At 36.7% G+C, this 22019-nt stretch overlaps 1 protein-coding gene across 8 annotated transcripts in view; it reads right to left on the bottom strand.

The window, feature by feature from the left end:
* Nucleotides 1–1021: 1021 nt before the first annotated feature.
* LOC135203179 (RING finger protein 44-like) overlaps nucleotides 1022–22019 on the bottom strand; it is a 236892-nt gene continuing 215894 nt past the window's right edge. For 3 of the 8 annotated variants that reach the window (XM_064232884.1, XM_064232889.1, XM_064232888.1), the window contains 7 exons: nucleotides 21360–21686; nucleotides 19256–19360; nucleotides 18318–18683; nucleotides 17929–18200; nucleotides 17641–17811; nucleotides 12932–13067; nucleotides 9266–9537 (listed from right to left, as the gene is read on the bottom strand). In XM_064232884.1, coding sequence (XP_064088954.1) covers nucleotides 9418–9537; nucleotides 12932–13067; nucleotides 17641–17811; nucleotides 17929–18200; nucleotides 18318–18683; nucleotides 19256–19360; nucleotides 21360–21686 — 1497 coding nt within the window. In that variant the 3' untranslated portion in view covers nucleotides 9266–9417. Of the gene's footprint in view, nucleotides 7273–7890; nucleotides 8010–9265; nucleotides 9538–12931; nucleotides 13068–17640; nucleotides 17812–17928; nucleotides 18201–18317; nucleotides 18684–19255; nucleotides 19361–21359; nucleotides 21687–22019 lie in introns of those variants that run through there. The other 5 variants (XR_010311880.1, XM_064232885.1, XM_064232887.1 and 2 more) reach the window with 5 other exon arrangements.

Raw genomic sequence — 22019 nt, 5'->3', positions numbered from 1 at the left:
ACCATGCTACTCCATTTTGTCATCAAAAAATTTACTCCTAATAATATGGTTATAGGCATCTTCTGGAATTTAAATACTACCATTTTATGGTATGTAACGGGTCCCTTACAAGCCAGACAATATATAAAATTAAGAAATCATCTCACTTTTATCATAATGAACAGATACTTTTGTGAAATATTATTGCTCAAAATGATATAATGAAATTTGGTTTAAAAAAAAATATAGTGGATTAAGAACAGCACAACAGGGTGCCCATTTTAAACAAATGTCAAAATACTAAATACGCATAAAAAATATGACTTACAAGTATATTAGTTCTTTCGTGGTACCTAGCTAACTTGGTAAAAAGCTATGTACTGATGTCAAAAGCAATTCTTTAGTCTGTGAATGATAAGGGAATATTACTAATGAAGTATTCATACACTGTTGTGATAGTAGCAATATTAAAGTAATTATTTACTATCAATTTATGTATGCATTACATAATGCAACCCAACAAACATTCTCAAGTACAGCTGTGTTATCAAGAAAAATATATATATATATATATATATATATATATATATATATATTATATATATATATATATATATGGTATATATATATATATATACTTTGTGTGTATTACTATAATACATACATAAATATAAAAACTGTAGCAACAAACTCTCACTTTACTGTAAATTCAACAACAGACTGAGTAATGGGTTACCATGCATATAGAGAAGTTTAATTCACCAACAGCAACTAAACCACAACATAACTGGGTTTTGCTGCTTCAGCACTATAAATACATCAATAGTAAAGAGACTTACACCAATGAAATGTGTACCCAATACTTTTCCTTGAGCAAGACTTGAACCCACACTTTTAACATGCACACACCACAGCTCAGAATCAGACAGAGATAGCATAATTCATATCACAACCATGGCACTATATACTCCTTTAATACTGGAATGTAGCAATGTGTGTAAATGTGTGACATATACCTGGTATTGTACAAATATGCTGTGAGGTAACCAAGCACAATAAACACATAAAACACAAGGCAACTTAATATAAATTTTGCCTGGGATTAGATTAAAACAACTTACAACCTTTGCATTACATGGGAAAGGCTCTAACCTATTAAACCACCAGTTCACTTGCAGAGACTGATGGTGGAATTTGTACATATCCACTCACAATGCTACACACCAGGAATCAAGGGTATGTATGCTGTGCCATGATATGAAATTCAAGACCAATTTTTTCTTGTTCTCACTAGTCAATGGAGTAGTACACATCATCAAAAGGTCAAAGGTTCAAATCTCACCTAGAATTAATTTTAATGATCAGTTTGCACAAAAATAGTCTGTTGCTAAAGTATTTATATGCACATAAATATTATACACACACATACATACATACACCTTTATTATATACTAGAGCAAAAAACCCCAATTTCAGTGTAAGTCCAGCAATAATGTTTTTTTAAATTGTGGGTTTATTGCTATAGTATATACCTGTATACACTGAGTCACACACATACATACATATGTATATATAACTTCTGCAAATACACCATCAACCTACATGTACCATTGTGTATATACACTACATGCATACATACAAACATACATACACACGTAATATACGCACACACACATATATTTAATATGCATATTCAAAAAATCAAGTGAATTTAGGTGAAATACAAAATGCACATTTGTACTACAAGGCAGGTTAGTGCGGACAAGGCCCATATGTCACCACGCCCAATATGTCAATTTCAAGCGCTGCCTCTGAAACTCATAACCCATTCATTGAAAATCTATAGGAATTCTTATGAAATGTTTCCTGAGAAGAACCACAAAAACTAAAGACTCGCATTTAAAAAAATATATATAAACGTGTAATCATCATCATATGTTGAAAATAATCTCCTTACAGGGCTTATATTCATTTAATATCTACCAGAATTCCTTTGACATATGAGATAAATCTATACATTGACTGACTTTTTGGTAATTTTTCATACAACATTACTAAAAGGGAATCATACAGCTTTACTAATAATCAAACCATTCTCCAATATGTTGAAAAGAATTCTGGCCCCGTAAACTGGAGTTCTAGGGCAGGTAACATATGGCCCAGGGTCTGGTGTGAGTGGCGGCATTCTTGCCGTTTAATACTAATGGAAAGAGCCCACCTACTTTTGACAATACTCATTTAACAAAACATTATTTCACTAAAATCATTATCTGAACCAAAAATCTATGTACATCAAAAATCAACTATCAATCTGAGGTCAACATCCAAAAAAGTAAAATCATAAATACACTTATACATACATATGCATATATATGGAATACACCACACATATACATACATAGTATATACATCATATTTACCTACAAATGAAAGCAAATGCACTGGAACACTTAACAAGCCAAGTCTATAAAACTTTCCAGGACTCTAAGAACCACATATATATGAAACAAGGATCAGATAAAACAGCAGCACATGCCACCACTTCACACTGACCACACCACAACTTTGAGGAATTGACCCAAAGATAGCACACAAGCACAGCAGAAGCCATGGACTGTTGTTACAGACACTATTGAGGAAAGTGAAAATATTGCTTTAGGCACAACCTATTAGCTCCAAACAGCCAAAATTTACAATAAATCCACTTATGACTCATGACAGATTTGCACAAACTGACATATCATCGCATACCTGTCCCTGCTGCCTGTCTGTAATGCAATTCCTGGCAACGGCTTCTACACCTCTATTAGCAGCAACAAAGAATAGTAGTGTACTGGCTTTTGTTAGTCTTATATAAATATGAAGCCCCATCAAAAGTCTTTTGACTGTAGCCATTCCTTGAACACATACATTACATGTTAAGTCCCATTTCACTTTTTGACGTTGCTGCTAACATTGTCGAAGGTGTTTTTCAGTAGGTTGAATACTCTATAACATGACATGGCATATTTTCAGGTAAAACTTTAGCACTTTTGATACTAAATGAACTGCACAACAGAGTTTACTGCCACATAATGTTTTAGACTAAGACAACCTTGATTTGCATGGGATTACTAATCTTTTTATAAACTTTTAAAACCCGGTCATTATTCTGGCATTATCAAGAACTATGTCCAACTTACTAATATTGTGCTTAGCATGTTTAAGGCTGAGGTAGTATATATAGTAGAATACCGTGAGCTTTGAACATCAAGCCATAATACTTTATACACACACTGGCATCCCCATGCATGCCTAATAGGAAAAATGGTGCTGATAGGGTGCTGCCTAAAAAACCCATGGGGAAAAATCTTAAATTACAACTGATGGAATGATGTCAAAAGAAGAATAGTATGGCAATATTTAGAATTTCCTGCAAATCAGATATACGTACACTAGATGTAATATACTTGAAAACAGGTAGAATACAAGGCCAAGTATCAACTAATTTCACCTATTAGGCAAGATAGGGAGAGCCATTAATGACAGGATGAAAGTAAAAATGTCCAGAAACCCTCCAGTGATGACAAAAAGACTATACTAATGGAGATATCTCACAAGGCTAAAATCTACGAATGTATTGCTTTCTATCACTTAAGAGATGGAGAGAAAAGTGTGAAGTATTTGGCCAAGTTCACCATAAAAAATCAAAAACTCTACCTAGCTAAGGAGGGCTATGACAGGATAAATGAGCCATTGAATGCTGTGCTAAGAAATACATGTAAAAAGGTTAGCTTGACAGTAAAAGGGAGAACTACAAGTCAGCAGCTCAAGGCATCTACAGATCAAGCCAATATATGAGATATGAAGGACATGTCCAAAATATCTTCCTCAGATATGGGCAGAAGCTAGAGCTCCCAACCTTTAAGAGATCTTCCACAGATGTGCAAAATCTCTTTACATTTTCCTTCTTTCTCCCTCCAGCAATACTTAAGGGTCACATTCTCTGAAGCAGCATAGCATACCATCACACAAAACACTGATAACTAATATACTGTACGTTCACCCAGTATTCCTACCATGATACGTCACTATGCGCATGACTTTTATAAGATCACCTGCAACTGAAGAACACAAAAACAGTACTTCAAAGAAGTGTATCTGCTTCCAGGGTAACCTGTGAAACCAACAAACCTCCTTGAGAGTACAGGTATTTGCTCCTTTGCATACTGGTGCAGGTGACAACCAAAAACCTCTTGCACAAAGTTCCAAGTACCTCAAAACCTGACAATTCCATTAACCGAGGGAACATCATGCAGTGGGAAGCAAGCTCTACACCTGGCCCAAAAATGACTGATTCTAAACACAGCGAGGAAGGGCACCACCAATGAGACTTGCAGCATCCTCTCACATGAAAGAGAAATTCTGTAGGCTTATTGAAGAGCCATTACCAATTGCAAAATTGAGTGGAAAAAAATAAATTGACTGAGTTTGGCCATTTACCCCAATAACCTGCAGACATATGACCTCTCATGATAATCATACTAGAAACATGATGCTTCTTAAAATTACTGCTCTGGAACTAACCAATACAAATGCCCATCCTTCCAATCTCTAAAGTAGCATGTTATGATACAAGCACCATTCATATTCCCACATGTGAGAGTTGCTGCTAATTACACTAAATAATGAGGCACATGGTTGTACAAAACACACTTAGTGAACTTACACATATGCTGGAGATGGACGTCCTGACTTCTCAGCCCTTAAATGTATGAAAAATAACCAAGCCATTGCTTAAAACATTGCATCACGTTTCAATACAAGAGCAGCCAAGAAATCTTCACAGCTGTTCATTAATTCTGGGTATAACATCTTGACAGAGTGAAACATTTACAAGACAAAAACTCAGCTGGGCAGTGGATACTAGCTTCGGTTATTCATTGGTATCAACAGCTCAGAAGTCATGCTTGATAAACATAATACCCAGTGATCAACAACCGAGTCTCATCTAGCCAGCACTGTTCACTGTGTGAGGTGGAAGCATTTGTGGTGAATACAAGGAAGGCAGTGGAACGTGGAAACGGAGTGTGGAATCGTGATAGAAAATGGATGCTTAAACATGAATTATCACAAATATGACTGCCTTAATATTTTACCTCTTATACAAAACATGTATTTTTCAGATGTGAAACATCTTGGATATGTAACTACATAACCTCCCTAAACTAGAGTTAAGTGAAAACAAATATAGTATAAGCAATGCAAAGGTCAAGATTTCAGGTATTGAGGCTGTGAGTTCCTTTTCTTGGCTAATGAGAGAAATATTAACATCAAGAGGAAAATGATTCAAGAGAATACAGAAGGTAACAGCAAATATTCAAGAAATGCTTATATTATAGTTGATAAAAAATGGATTACATTAGCTAAATTTGTCTACGAAGCAAAAAGGAGTACATTTAGTCATGAAATGGGGGGAAAAGTCTGTTGAGCTTTGAGTCCTAGAACAGATTACAATAACAAAATGAAAAAAATCAGTCCAAACCCACAACATGGAACCTCACTCATGATCCTTCTCACATTTTCCTCACTGACTATTTTTGATTGGGCAGAATCTTTCACATATCAAGTCCCATGCTGCATCAGAAGGTATCATCGTAAGTCAGTATTCTCTTGTGAAGACCACTTGACAAAAATAAATATATGAATAAATAAGTAAATGAAAAACTGAAAGGAAAACTTAATATCACACCATACATGTTTGGAATTTATGATCTAGTAAATAAAATGAGAGCATATGTGTTTCAATAATAACCTGTACAGATTCCAAGCATTAGGGAAGTTGCATATGCTAATAATTTTCCTTTTTTTATTTTTCTTCTAAACAAATATAGCATGCTTAGGGAGGTACTAAAATCTGTGGACATGTTTTGGGAGTTTCAGGCCTAATGGTCATTACTATGCTACTGGACGTACTGGTATAACATTATATTGTAAAATTAATCATCCATCACCACTATTCAGCAAAAACACTACAGCATTAAGAATGGCTTATACCTTATCTAGGTAACTCTGAAAAATGATCCTGCTATAATTTGAGACAGATTTCTATGATTTCAAAACTTCAAACTGGAATACTGAAGATCTTATGCTGAATAAAACATGCACTGAGTGATGGTGTTCCACATATGCCAAAATGGATAACAAACAACAATGGAATTGCTTGCAACTGTTTTTTTTTTTTTCATGGAAATGCTTAAGCTTTTGACCACTATCACACATGATCCTACTTTCTCTGCCAGTAGTATAAGAAATAAGCCTCACAATGAGGAGTTTATTAATATAATGCATAGCACAACAATATAGGTCTTTCTAAGAAAATGTTTTCCATTATGTCCTCATGCACAACACAAATGAGAAGATCAACTCCCTGGCAATATCTAAGACACCATGGGTTAAAGGACTAATTGTTGCAGACACAGCCTCATCACATGAAGGCAAACACAGAAAATGGACAGCTAACAACATAAACTCCACCGGGAGCTCTAAACAAACAAAGCCTTGGACAGAACAACAAGGGAAGGTTAACTGCTGTCCTGTGACCAATCAGATAAAACACACTGCGCATATGCACATCAGGCGTTGAGAAAGTTCACTCGGTAAAGGCTCTAAGAAATTTGAAAGTGGTAGTTGCCTTTGTTTTTAAAAGGAAGAAGCAAAATCTCTGCCTCCTCTGTTATCGTAAATAATGTGATTAGCACAATTCCTGTCACCATAAGCCCCATGAGAAATACAGAGAAAACTTTCATGTTTGCCTTTTGTATGTGCACATAACCATCAAACACCTGCAATAACGTTGGTTATAAACTCCTGCCAATTCCTATTCGACATTTGCAGTCACATCTTCAAATGTGTGCATAGATTCTTTTTTGATCGACATTACCAGTCATTTTCATGTAGTGTATCACGAAACCAAAATAGAGCAATCCCAATTTATTCTCAAAAACAAGGCTAATGATGCTAAATTTTCAGATAAATCCTCTTGGGCTAAGGAATAATAAGGGTAAAAAAAATAGACAGTACTCTGTCTGGTACTTCTAGTATGTGTACTAAAATGTTGTGAGCTGAACATCCACATAGTTAGTGGAGCTGTATTGGCTGGGACTCACAACTTAGTTGTATTAATCTTCAAACTTCTTTAGCATTCAGATTTCCCTTTTAAACACTTTTTTTTAACCTGCTTCATTCCGAAGTGGAGTTTTCTTTAAGATATTCGCTGGCATCTCCACGACATATAGGGCAAGTCCGGTTTGACTGAAAGACATAATTATAAGGTAAATTACTAATACCATAGTTCAATGATGAGGAATTCCAAGGGTTAACTTTTCAATCTATATCATATTTTACATGAAAATACATCAAAATAACATATAATGCTACACAACATCAGTAATATAAAAGGATATTGCAAAATATAAGAATTACTGTGTAACGATAAAACATGATTATTATATTTTGTGCATAAAAAGTGAATAAGTTCCTTAATTAGCATGAAATTCTACATTATATAGCTCTAGTAAATATTTCAAGACCTTTACTATTGACAATTAATAACTAATATCATTAGATATTATTCAGTGTAACTAATGCATGAAGAGTAGTATTTGTCTGAACACTAACAAGACCTACAATTGAACTTCTCTAAACTGAATTTTTAAAGGCCTCAAGGAGCAGACATTTTAAGTGTCAAAAACTGGCTGTAATATGGGTCATAAAATTTTTATATACATCAAATGTATGATTATTAATATAAATTCTCATTCTATTTTATGCTGTTATTAATAACATAAAAAAGAAAACAGTTAGCTAGATAGCAGTGGTTTTATTTGCTACTATTAAAAATTATTTGGAACGCCAAGAAAAATAATCTACATTTCTTTAAATTAATGCCGATCATCTGTGAGCACGGATGGCAAGCAGTCGAGATGAGACAACCGGGATGCTGAGGTAAGACGCCGCCAGTACAGCAAGAGCAGCAATTTCTCCTCATTCTTAATTACATGACATGCAACAGATTAATAAAATTAGTAAAACAAATCATTGCAAGCGGACCAGGCTGCCACAAACTTGAATTACGAAAAGGAAAAGACTACAGGCAAGTATATACATACATACATATGTATATAAGGTTTACAAAGTTCAATTTTTCTTATTAAAAGCACACCATCCTTCTGAGATCAACAAAACTGCTCTTGGACTCACACATTCATGGTCAGCACATCTAATAAGAGAGTGATTATTATTGGTTTAAAACCAGCAAATAAATACAGTAGAAATTGACTAAAAGCAGTACCTGTGAGGGTTAGCGACAAGAAATAGCACGGCTATCAAGACTAGACATTTGTTCTTAAAAAAACTATTTTGAGCATTCTTCTACAATCCCACATGTAACAGTACAGCACTCTTTCATTTAAAATGTTTCTTTATTTACCTGAAGCGGAGGTGCAATTTTCCATTAATTTTGGCAGCCTAGACGGCTAACAGTAACTAATTATTGTACTGCTTATGGCAATGTGCTGAATAGAATTCCTCACTCAACTGTTACTTGACAGATAATTTCAAAATCAAGTCTGAGAAACTTAACAAAAAAATCTTTCCTACAAAGTATAAACCAAAATTTCCATTAAAGGCCAAACACTGTAGACAATGTTGGAGAAAATGCTCCTCTTAAAGGAATCTGGCGTGCTGTGGTGGCAAGGCTTAAAATTTATGCTTGAGGAGTATTTTACAGCCAGTTGGTGACAGTCTTGCCTCATTTTGGCTGGAAGTCATATATTTCCAGAGCTTTGCACATGTGGATGTTTTATAACACTAAATGCACAAATTTCAAGTTCACCGTGAAACAGATAAAATGTTGACAGCACAGTAAAAGGGAAGAATAAACAAAGGTATTCTCATCTACGGTATATGAAACCTGAACAAATAAATAAATATGGAAAATAAATTGGACTGACAATTCAACAGCGTAATAGACACAGTAACAAAAACTTGCAAGGAAATAGTAATCAAAACTGGTAAGACTACAACACAATAACAATAAAGTAAGTATTTTTTTTAATGCAAAGTCTGGAAACACTTGACAACCAAACCAGTGTGCAGTGTGACCAAGAGGGACATACCTGCAGGCACCAAAAAGGCCATCATCATGATACTGCAAGCATGCAAGCAGCCAGCAGTGGTATACGGCACAAGGCACGCCACCCTCCTGCTCATGCAAGACACTGCACTTGTTAGCTCGGGGCACAGTCAAGGGTACCAACCGCTCGGCACCGAACACAGTCACGGGTACCAACTGCGCGGCACCAACCACAGTGAGGGGAGTCAACTGCATGGTACTGACCACAGTCTAGGTTACCAACAGCATGGCAACAGCCAGTCAGATGTCATATCCATGAGATACTAATGGAGTGTGAGACCCTTAGTTGCAGTGTTATTATATGCAAGAAGAAGAAGAATAACTGCTGTTTCTTGACAACCTATGGTGATGATACTGATGAAACCATGCCAGTGATATCTTGCCTACAAAACAATGACCAAAGCATTAGCCTCGAGAAATCAACATCCCCAAAGACAATAAATAAATAACAATGAAGAAGTCTCAATAGCAAGATCTTCACTGCATGAAGAGTGGCCATTTCAGCAGTATTCCCGTTGTCTGCATATAAACCAGCAAATAAGTAGGGTTTCAACTTCACAATATTTCACAGTATGTTTGCTGAACTGTGCAGTACCAACAAGCTGCGAGCCTAGTGCAGAAGCCACGTATTACACAATATTGCCATGAACACTACTGGATAGGAGCTCTAAAGCACATAATATACAAATACCAAAGTACAAATTTACTCTCTTTTTTTTCCCACAAACAAAACCCTTTAAAATCACTTCCTGTACAGAGGAATTATGGTGTAAAGTGAAACTCTAAACTAATCAATAAATAGAAAGTTCATCCACTTAAAAAATAAATAATCTCCAGTCCTACTTTGCTACACTGACTTGTATGTCATTTCATGTCCCTTTCTCAACTCTTATCCAGCATAGTCCATAATCTAAAGGCTATATATATTGATACAATGCCCAGCAAAAATACAGAATACAGCATTTCCTAACTCCATTCTGGTAAAAAGAGCACAAGTATTAAAATCAGGGTGATAATGCAGTTTGGTAGAAGTGAGGTTTGCTATGCCTGAGCATTGTCAACTAAGTTTGTCTGAGGAATCTTCTAATATACAAGGCTTTTGCACCAGGCTTAGGGAAAAGCTCAGAGCTCTTTGTGATCTTACAGTTGAATTTCCTGTGCTCTAAGTTTAGGAGAGGGAAAGAGAGAAAGAGAGATAGATAGAGAGAGAAAAAGAACTACACATATTGGCATGTTACCTGTTCATCACAAAAAGCTCTGGATGTGTTAAAATCCAAAAATACAAACAGGAGGAGAGAAAGGGGTGTAAAGAAGGCAAGAAACTGGCTACGGACGACTCTAAGCTCAACGGTTACGTTAAGGCTTGCAAATCTTGTCAAAAATGATTCTGGTTGAGACAATGAAGCAGCAGCTTTTGTGATAGCTGTTCAAACAAAAACAAAAAATATCTGTATTTTCCAAAAACACCAATACATATACAAACAATGCAATATATCATAAGAATTGTAGTATCAACCACTGGTATTCACAGGGATTAGGTTCCTAGGACTTGTGAATAGGCACTAATGTCCACGTACTTAGTTATTTTCCTGATAGTAAAAGTAAATTTCACTACTACTATTTTGTACCCTACATCATGATTGAAAATAAAAGTTTTAGGTATAATCTTTTAACATCATATTTTCTCTAGAGATTTTCATAAACACTTAAATAAAAAGAGAGATGGACATATTCATTACATCAATAAACAAGCAAACCCTTGAACACAGAACTAGTAGATACCAGAGGTTGAACAAAGAGAAAACTTGATCATCTGCAGGAAGAAGTTCTAGCAAGCCTCAAAGTAACTGCTGAGTGTGCTGTAGTGACAGTTTTTGGTCTATACAATGAAAATAAATAAATAAATGAAAAATAGGGCATCCGGACTGCAATTCACAAAAAAATGCGAATTCTAAGAAGAGGCTGCCACTAAGATTATATTATGTAGGGTTTAGAGAAGGAAATTCAATGACAATTAATTTGCAAACTGGAGATTACTATATGGTAGGTATCACAAGCAAAGGCTCAAAGTGCAAGATAAATAACACAAAAACCTTGGGCTAGCTGATCTTCCTGAATTCTTCATTGTCATAGTACATGCTGTGATGGACTATTAATCCTTTCATTTGTATTTCAGTAAGGTTCATACACTTTAAGGTTTAAACAAATCTGAACCCTACTGAAAGATCAAAGAACAACAGATTAATGCCCATCACACCATAGAATACTATGAACCTATCAGATGTATATACACTACATAAAGATTTATATATAGCCAGTGTTAACTACGTCTCGCTCCTAGGAGACGAGGCCCAGGCCACAGTCACATATGAGGCGATAAACACAACCTGTTCACAAGTGCCCGCTAAATCCCATCAAGAGTTGAAATCTGTGACGCCATCAGCCAAGCTCGTCCACAATAATTACAAAGAAAAGGACCTTAAGGAGAATTATGGATAATGACTCTGCTGAGAGGATCATGTCAGCTGAGGCACATCAAAATCATGATACCAATGGGCCATTTCTTTGCTTTATAAACATATCAATTCAAATAAGAAGAGGTTTTTAAAAGAAACTATAATTTAAACATAACGTGATAATAACGAGCAACAGTGATCTTAATAGCAGGAAGACTAGCATGCCTCAGTTGATATGCTCTACCTCCATCTATAGCCATAATCATACAAAATGTTTAATGGAATAAAATAAAATAATCAGGACTCATTCATATAAGGTAAATGATGACTCATCCACTAAATTTAACCAGCTGAGCTAAAGGGATGAGGCTATTATGGATACATAGCTAAGGTTGTATGAAGATATTTTTAAAAAGATCTGGCCTTAGAATCAAAAGTACATGAGAGAGAGAGAGAGAGAGAGAGAGAGAGAGAGAGAGAGAGAGAGAGAGAGAGAGAGAGAGAGAGAGAGAGAGAGAGAGAGAGAGAGAAAGCTTCAGAAGTCTAGTATTCAGGTGATAAGCTTGAGGGAGGAGAGGGCACAATATGATATCTGCCACTGACATGAAGGAGCCCACTCGACTTAGAGGACAAAATGGCAACGGTACTGGTATGTCACAGCAGCCTTCATGCACACTTTCGCCTCTAATAAGAAATAAGAGAAGCAATACTGTTAGTGGGTGAGGGCTAGTATACGATACAACGTGGTCAATACACTGGGAAAATTGCACTGTGAAAAAAACCCATGCTTTGCTACCTGATTGTCCCAGAATCATAAATATCTATTATCTGATGTCTAAGCGAGCACACACAATTATCTTGAGAATAATCACCTTACAGTAATAAAGAAATATGTTAAAATACATGAAAATATTGTACACTGCTCTACACATGATCTATCAAAGCCTGCTGACTGGACATAATATGGTAGTAGGAAGACATATAGAGTGGTCATAAGGTGAGAGAAAGAATAATAAAACAGTCAAAAATTAAATATCTACTCTGTAAGACATTAATAGCAAATCCCATTTTCAGTAATTGTACCCAATGTAAGCTTTAAAAATCATGCAACTGATTTTTGTGGTGCCCATAAAAATAAAACAGGGATCTTGGTGTTCAGATGACACAAGCGCTACATGGGAGACAAAAAGGATCTGGAACGCTGTTACTCTATAATGAGGATAATTTCACCAACCCAAATCACTAGCCAAATACAGACCCCAAGACAACCAAGACCCCTAATAGTGCATCACCAAAAGAAAGCTGCAGCAGAGCAACTTACCTTTAACCACTTATCAACGCATTTGGTATGAAACTCGTGCAAACATGGTAAGACACGTAGCATCTGACGAAGCTCAAAATCACACATGCAAATAACACAAGTTGTCTGTTTTGTATCAGATTTCTCCCCAGTATACCTGCAAATTAAAACTGATAATTGACATGTGGACAAATGTACAATATTCAAGTACTGTACAGTAATTTTCTACCCTTTGGATATTCATCTGCTATGACAAAAGAAAGAAGCAAAAGTTCTTCATCACTTTGGCAATAGAGGCTGTCGATACATCTGAGTGGGCTTCTATGAGTACCTTCAAAATATGAGTCAAAACATAATGCTTTTATTCACAATGTTAAGAGCAACTTGAGAAATTCAAAGTAATTCAATAAAAACAGAATTTATAACAGAAAAAATCAAATTACAACAATCACAAATGCTGCTTCAATAAGACACCTGCCAAAGATCACAAAACTTCCCTTAATGTTTCCTAATGTTGTGTAAAGTCAAGATTGCTCAAACCATGGCAATAAAAGCACCAACTCACAACTTGCAAATGCTTCTTTTGCGATTCATCTAATTACAAGATTATTTATCCTTACAGTTCAAGAAAGATCAATAATTATACATAAAGTAAATAAAATAATAAATCATTATTATCACAAAAACTTAACAAATGCTTCAAGATACAGGAAGCCTATCTGAACTGAAAAAAATTCAAATTGGCACCAAAAGCCGTCTTAAAAATACTATAGCTGAGAACTTGAATAGCTGAGGCCTTACAATTGTATGAGCAACTGGGGTTGAGATACAGTCACTCCACATAAATAATAGCTTGTGTGTAGGAGAATAACAAAGAACTTTCTGGATAAACAGGATTCATATCTGGATAATGACAATGATCATAGAGGCCTTATTGCACTGGATTAACAAGATATCAGGATAGAAATGTATTGATTAAAATCCTCCTGAGGAGCCATGGCAAATTTCTAGTTTCATTTTAAAATGCTTATTGTAACATCAGAACATAATCTGAACAGCTAAATGAAACTCTCTCGATGAGGAATTTGTAATTCAGTTAATTTACAATGAATCCCTACTCTATTCATCTAAAAACAATATACCACTAAATACAAACTTCAGAGAATATAGTCCACAATATGTGCAATGATTGTTTCAAAAATGCAAAACCCATAACTAGTCAATTTAGTTTCTGTTGACATGTATGTCTCTAAACGGCTGTATACAGTCAATTTTACCTATAATATACTGTACGTATAATGGTTAGGGGCTCCTTTAATTGTGAGTTTGAGTGACTGTATTGCATTTCTCAGTTAATTGTCCACAGAACTTCTGACTGGCTACTGTTTTTCTTTTGTTTATTAAACAAAAGCTGGATGCATCCAAGATGTTGCAGACCAAAAAATTGAGCTACAGGTAATGGGTATGCACTGAAAAAATATTTTTGAAAAATCACTGACTTTTTCTAAACTAGATTTTTTTATTAATAACATTCAAAGCATTCATTTTAATTATACTTGCTTCCCAGTATGAAGGTGTTTGCCAAAAACTGAGTCATCAAGAGCCATAAAAGAAGTTTGGAGTTATTCCCTCAACTAAGAATTTCTCTTTACCAAACAGGGCACCAGGTGATGCCAGAGCTACCTAGCATTCACGTCTGAGACCGGAAGTAAATTATGCTGGAAGGAATCTTAACCAACAATCTTGCAGATTTTATGTAACCTCAACCATCCGCAGCCTCCTGGATGACGTCTGCTAAAAACTTATTTATATTAAATATGCAGAAGTGTTACTGATCTGCTAGGTTATTAATATTACTATGACTCATAGTGCCCATTTACTCTGTCCAAAATATATCATCAGACAAAAAAACTTCTAGGAAGTCAAATGAACACTGTCAGTACATAATATATAACAATTAGATCAACAGTCTCACCCATAACTCCACTTATTCTCTGTAGAAGAATCAGAAAATATTTACCTGGCTTTTCATTTGTCACTTTTCATCATATTATTCTTGCTATCTATGTACTATTACATTTTTCCTTATCTTAATGGGCTAGGCCTAATTCCTTATGAGGTGGAAAATTTTCTGTGGGAAGTGACAACTGCCTTTTAGTCACTGGCACAGTTATCAAGCTTTCCATGTTTTAGTGTTGATACTGAACAGGACTTTTAGATCTTTCCATGACTTTTTTTTTGTGATGGGTTAACATTTAAGATAACTCATGTTGCTAGTTAGCACCCATTCAGATTATTGTTATATACAGGTGTTGTCATTTACATCAGACTCCATTTAAGCTAGTGACGTACATAGTCTCCTTGCTTTTTGAGTCAGTTAAGCTTTCCATCACAGTCTTGTTCAGTCTGTGATGCTGTATTATCATCTTATCTCTTTTCATTACACAGTACCTTACGCTCTTAGAGCTATTTAATTGTATGCTAGGTACAGCACTTTGTCTTGGTGGTTGTATCAAGTACGTATGTACTACTATTTCATAATCTTGTTAGGCAACAAGTAAGTGTCACTGCAGATATCCTTTTATACCAGGAAAACCTTCTACTGTAATGCCTGTATGACTAACATCTGACCTCACCTACTCCAAAAAACAGTGGAGTGAATATAATAGGAGGAATGTTTTGAGAGGAAGGTCACTGTCTCTGGTATGCTGTCCTTGACCTCAAATTGTCTGGTATTGGTTCCAGTTGATGAGAAGGAACTGAATCGTTCATGCTCCTGCTCTCTGAAATGTTTGAATTCTTCATCCTTACAATTCTGAAAGAACTTCTTATCTAATGATGTGTCTTCCTTTCAAACCAGGGCCACCTTAGAGTGACTTGAAACTGGCTATCAGTGCTGCTCAAGACATTCAAGTTGGTCTCCGATCTCCAACACAGCCAGTGAAAGCAAACCATCATTACTTCAGGCAAGAAAATATGCACCAAAAATGGGAGATTGACTGCTATGGTTCAATTTCATACTTTACTACTGAGCCACATCATTCCTTCACCTGAGCCCAGGAGGAGGCAATCTTCTTCATTTGAGTATTCTCAATGAACAGTCATGCAATTCTTTGATACATCTCAGCCCATCCTCCTCCATTTTGCAAAACAGCTCTTCTTCCAGCGACCTGATGACTCATCTTTAAAGGATCCAAATCAATCTTCCAGAGATTTTTCTGGTTCCCAAAAATACCTTATGATTATCAGGAGACATTTTATAATGTTTCATTGCTGATAATAGTGTTTTTAGAAAATATTAAAAAAAAAACAGCTAAGTTATTCAGAATCCCTAAAAAATCCTGATCATCAATAAAGCTGATCTATAAGCTTGAATGTTAACACATAAATCTACTATACTTATCCTTGGTGTAAGTCAACTGAGGTCTAGCAATCCTACACAACAAAGCATATATGAACAAGGGAATGGTAGCTTCTTGGGATCCTCCAACAGGAGAAGTGAAAGACTGGGTATGTACTACATATGGTAAGGAGAATAAAGAGTAACAAATACGTATTAACAGAGTGTCCCATGTCTTGATAAGCATAGACCCCATTAGGAAATGGGAGGCTATTGGGTAATATTATCTACATGTTAAAATGTAAACAGCATTTCACACCATCTTGATAAGTTATCCTTTTGTTTTAGATAGTTCTTCATGATTATCCTTATCTAGGCAGTCATTTAGCATGCCTATACATTTCTTGCAGTGTTCATGGTGTTTCTAGCAAATTCAGTTCTATCTGAGATCCATTTCTGCAAGGTTGGAAATACTGTAAGCTGCTGACAGCTCCACTCTCAATGATTATCATTAGATTACTTATGAGGTGCATAAGAGACCCACAAAGGTGGCATAATCACAGGTGATAATGCAAAATGCCACTGAAGCCCATATATAAATTTCTGAAGCAAGGTTCTGTCACAGTAACCACTGTCCTACGCTATAACAAAGGAAGTAACAACGATTGGCCTTTACCTCAACCATCAAAGCCATATAGCCTTTCAGGAATGGCAAAAAGAATCTAGAATGCAGGCCTATTATTGCCTTTTAGTTCTGGGAGACCTGCAGTACATCCAGTACAAGGGAGGGAAATTAATCTCTCAAGAGGCAATGAAAGTGATCAACTCAAGGACCAACTGAGAATTTCAGTTACCATACAAGTGAATATCCCAAAATCTACAGGAACAACCGATACAAGTATAATAATCATTCTAACTTGCAATGATACATAAAATATCCTATTATAAATATGTTTAACCAGACCACTGAATCACATTTCTATGCTCATGGGGCAGAACTGAAAGATTTATCTTATTATGGCCAGGGGAAAAACAACATTAAAGAAGTTGTATAAGTAAGATGGAAGAAACCAAGGTATGGATAATAAGTAAATGCACTACAATAAGTGCAAAACTCTAAACCTACTTATCCAATATGTATCATAGGAGAAAAGTGTGATAAAAACATATGTAGTACTTAACAATCATGCCTGCAACACACAAATGTTGAGGCACTACTGACTTTATTGTCATATGCAAGAGAATTCCCTTTGGTGTGGGATCCTCATGTGAGAGGGTGACTCAAGAATGATCATGGCTCATCTCTTGGCTAACTCTGACAATGTAGCAAAAGTTGAATAAAGAGTACAGTAAAGGGTCTGTCCTCCATACTGGCACAATAACCACTTACCTATAGGACGGGAGCTGGTCAATCATGGTCTTCAAAAGGCCTCTAGGCTTGGCTTCACCAAGCCTCTCTGCCAGATGTAATAAAGCTTCATAATTTTCTGTGTCTGGAGCTTCTGCAGGTACTGGGTCAACCACACTGTATTGGTGTAATGATGGATGAGACAACATAGCCCTAACAAAAAATAAAAAAGAAAGTAACGGTTTAAACAGTATTTCCAACATGCTGTACACTGCTACCATTAATTCATAAAAACCCATTAAGATATAAAAACTCACATAACAAACTTACAAGAAATGTAAAAGAATGCCAGGGTAAGTTGCAGCTGCTGCTGCAGCACTAGGAAGAGGTGGTGGGGGAGGAGGGGGAGGGGCAGCAGGGGGCAGAGAATTCCCTCGCCAGCTGGAACTACTGCGTCTACTACCGCCCAAACTACTTCCATTGCTTCCACGGGGTCCTCTTACTCTACCAAGACCATGGCCTTGACCAGGACCACGGTACAGACCCCGGCCAAGCATGTCAACACTGGCCCCTCGAGCACCACCGCCACTTCCGCCGCTAGCCTGATTGTAAAATAACAAAAATTTAATACACATTAAAAGTATGGTATAAAACCAACCGTCAAAATCTCATTCCAGATGGTACATGTATAACAAGATACATGGGTATGTATTCCTTACATGTAAATGATGAAGTTGATGTAGATGTGTGTGGGCAGGAAAAGATGCAACAAGAGGCGGAGTGGGCTGTTGATGTGCATGATGATGGTGCTGTGGGGGTAGCTGAGGAGGAACACCCACTCCTAAACTTTGAGGCGCTGCCGAAAGTTGCCCAGGAACGGCAGTGAGGTGAGTTGGGACGGCTTGTGGGGGAGCCACTCCCATTGGTGCCTGCCCATAGATAGAGGTGTGGGTATGAGGTGGCTGTGGGGTGGTGGTCATCAAATGAGGTGGGCCTGCGGGAGTCAGAAGTGGCGTAGCTGTATGGTGACTTGGTGCAACCATTGGGCCATAATGATGTTGGGGACCAAGGCAACCTCCATTCATCTGAAAAAATATTATAAATATAAGGAAAAATACAATTCTATTTGTTTAACAGCATAAACAGACATCTCACTGTTAGGATCTTAACTTTTATGGAGTGACAGAATCCTCATTAAATACTCATAATGAGTGATGATTTTTAACATGCATCTGAACAATACATTCTAATATGAAGTCCCTGCCTTTTCACTACCTAGGCTTATTTGTTTATGAAAATTGATTAATAAACTGGAGATTTCAAACAAGATTTAGTGAAAAACATTGAAGATCATTTTCATATTCTTGTGATAATGGACATGCAGGCAAATAATAATCATTCTTTCTTTTCTGAAAAAAAAAAACTTCACATCAACCAAATAACACAGGCCAATTGACAGAAAGTTTACAGATTAACAAGACAGAATGTAGAATGTACTCAAGTATAACAACTTAAACGCTGCAAAACTATGGCCATATTTCAACTCTCAATATAATAGCTGACCATTTTAAAACAAAATGTAAAAAAATTAATTGAGCCTTGTTCCTTATGACATACAAGTAAGTGTTCAGCAGCACTCTTCTAAAAACTGATTTACCTGGTATTGATGATGGAGGGGAGGGTTAGAACACAAAAAGGAGTGCACATTGCAATGGTGTAGACGGGGGACACTGCTGTAGCTACCTCCACTTGCACCTCCCATCTGAAATGTAACAAATCATGATTAGCGGTTAATGAAAATCATGCGCTGCATAGTTGTTTCAAATGAACTTTTTATAATCTTAAATGGGATTCTATATGCTAAGTTTGTGTAATGACCTATACATTTACATAATTACCATCAGGGAGCTTATCAGTGGTGAACTATCCAATCTAAAAAGAGGTAGTCTGCACAAGCCAAGTAAGAAGAAAAAATAGAGAAAGTTCCAAACAACAATTAAAAAAGTATAATTTGCAGCTACATTGCTATTACCTCTGCCAATGAGTTACATCAGTAAAAGAAATAGATCTAAAATTCATAGAATACATAAACTGATGGCCCCGAGGTAATTCATCCTATCAGTCCTCTTGTCATCTGTCTTCCTTTCTCAATCAAAATCCTAACATACAACCACCCTAGTGTACCAAGAATTGTTATTCTCGTATTATTCTAACCATTACCTCGATTAACTTTACCTTTCTACAACAGAATAATTATTCCTAATCCATTAATCTGGAAACTTTCCCTCATACAAGCAGAAACAGTTTGCCACTATACTGCACCTTTCCTCTTGTAATCTCATTGATTCCTGATAAGTCTCTATACTCATGTCCTCAACAGTCACTTCCACAAGCATTCTCAAAATTACACTATCCCTTTCCACTTCCATCTTTCAGCTTTGCCTCTCATCCATATCCAAATTTAAAAACCTTCAAAATACTCTCTCCATCAAGCAAGGAGCACACTCACATCAGATAACATTTCTCCAGTTGTATCTTTTATTCCAAGATCCACTTGTTCATTAACTCTTCTCTCAGCATTTACTACCCTCTCAAACCACTTCAAATTCTCCATAAAAATCTAATTCTAACACTTACCTACATACACAGGACATGATAGCTATAGTACTAGAGCTTAAATGTATGCTGGACTTGATGAAAACTCAACATGACAGCTATACTAGAATGCAAAAGCTCTGAAGCTGGACTTGACAATTAAAGAGTACAAGATATCAAAAAGCTGGGCTTGACGATGGCTACACAGTTAAAGAGCTCAAAAGCTGGACTTGATAAAGTCTACAGAGTGCAAAGGCTCAAAGACTAGATTTGATGTTGGTTTCAGAAGATATGGGTCAACAAATGCACTTGATGGGGGCCATGGAGTACAAGAGCTCAAAAACTGGACTTGGTGAGAACTAGAGAACAAAAGATCAAAACCTGGACTCAAGGATACTTGATACAGCATAAAAGAACTAAGAGACTGCACTTACTGATGGCCAGATACTACAAGAACTCAAAGATCAGACTTGATGGTTATGGAGTACAAAAACTCGGACTGGAGTTGATAGTTACAAGAACTCAAAGATTGGACTTGATAGTCACAGAATACAAGAGCTCACAGACTTGACTTGATGGTTACAGAGTACAAGAACTCAAAGATTGGACTTGATGGCCACAGAGTACAAGAACTCACAGACTTGACTTCATGGTTACAGAGTACAAGAACTCAAAGACTGGGCCTAATGATGGCCAGAGTACAAGAACTCAAAGACTGGACTTATGATGGCTACAGAGTACAAGAACTCCAAAACTGGACTTGATGGCTACAGAGTACAAGAATTCAAAGACTGGACTTATGATGGCTACAAAAGTAAAACAACTCAAAAGCTGGGCTTTAAGATTCTACAGAGTATATGAGTTGATGAGGGCTATAGAATGCAAGAGCTCAAAGACTGGACGTGAAGGATACAAAGTACAAAAAATTCAAAGACTGGACTAATTGAAGGCTAGAGTACAAGAACTTAAAGACAAATGGCTACAGAGATATCAAACTCAATGACTGGCCTTGATGACTATATAGAGTATGAAAGTACAAAGTCTAGAGAGAGAGGAGAAGAAGGAGGAGAAGGAGGGAGAGAGGAGGGGAGAGAGAGAACGAGAGGAGCGAGAGAGAGAGAGAGAGAGGAGAGAGAGAGAGAGAGAGAGAGAGAAGCTATGCATACCTGATGGGTGGGTGGCTGCATGTGAGGTGTTCCACTCAGGTGATGCGTGTGATGGTGAGGTTGAGTTGGAGTCGCGCACATCATAGATGAGGGACCCCGGGTACTGGTATGAATATGGACGGCCTGGTGTTGTTGATGTTGATGTTGCTGCTGCTGCTGCTGCTGTTGCTGTTGTTGTTGCTGATGATGATGTTGCTGTTGCTGCTGCTGCTGCTGCTGTTGCTGCTGCTGTTGGAGCTGTTGCTGTTGTTGCTGCTGCTGCTGCTGCTGATACTGGTGGTGCCCTCCTCCACTGTTCATGCTCGACATGGCCAATGAGACAGGCACCTGCAGGATAAAAAGTAAACAGCTGTTAACACAAGCGCCAATAACAACTGTAACATCTGTTACTTCATATTATTCTTTAATGTCTGTTTTCTGTTTCAATACTTCAGATACAACGGTTATTTTCTTCTTATTCCATTGAAATTTACCAAAATTTGCAACTTTCAACACCCCATTTACAGGTATTTCATTCTCTCTGTGGGGAAGCACCTCGACGAGGTAATTCCTCAACCCCAGTGAGGTGGTTTTCATCATCAGGTAATCTCTCTCTCTCTCTCTCTCTCTCTCTCTCTCTCTCTCTCTCTCTCTCTCTCTCATTACAAGCTCGGGATGTGT

This window comes from Macrobrachium nipponense, chromosome 33 (assembly GCF_015104395.2).
Source record: "Macrobrachium nipponense isolate FS-2020 chromosome 33, ASM1510439v2, whole genome shotgun sequence".
Taxonomy (NCBI): Eukaryota; Metazoa; Arthropoda; class Malacostraca; order Decapoda; family Palaemonidae; genus Macrobrachium; species Macrobrachium nipponense.
This window is presented reverse-complemented; position numbering and strand designations above follow the sequence as displayed.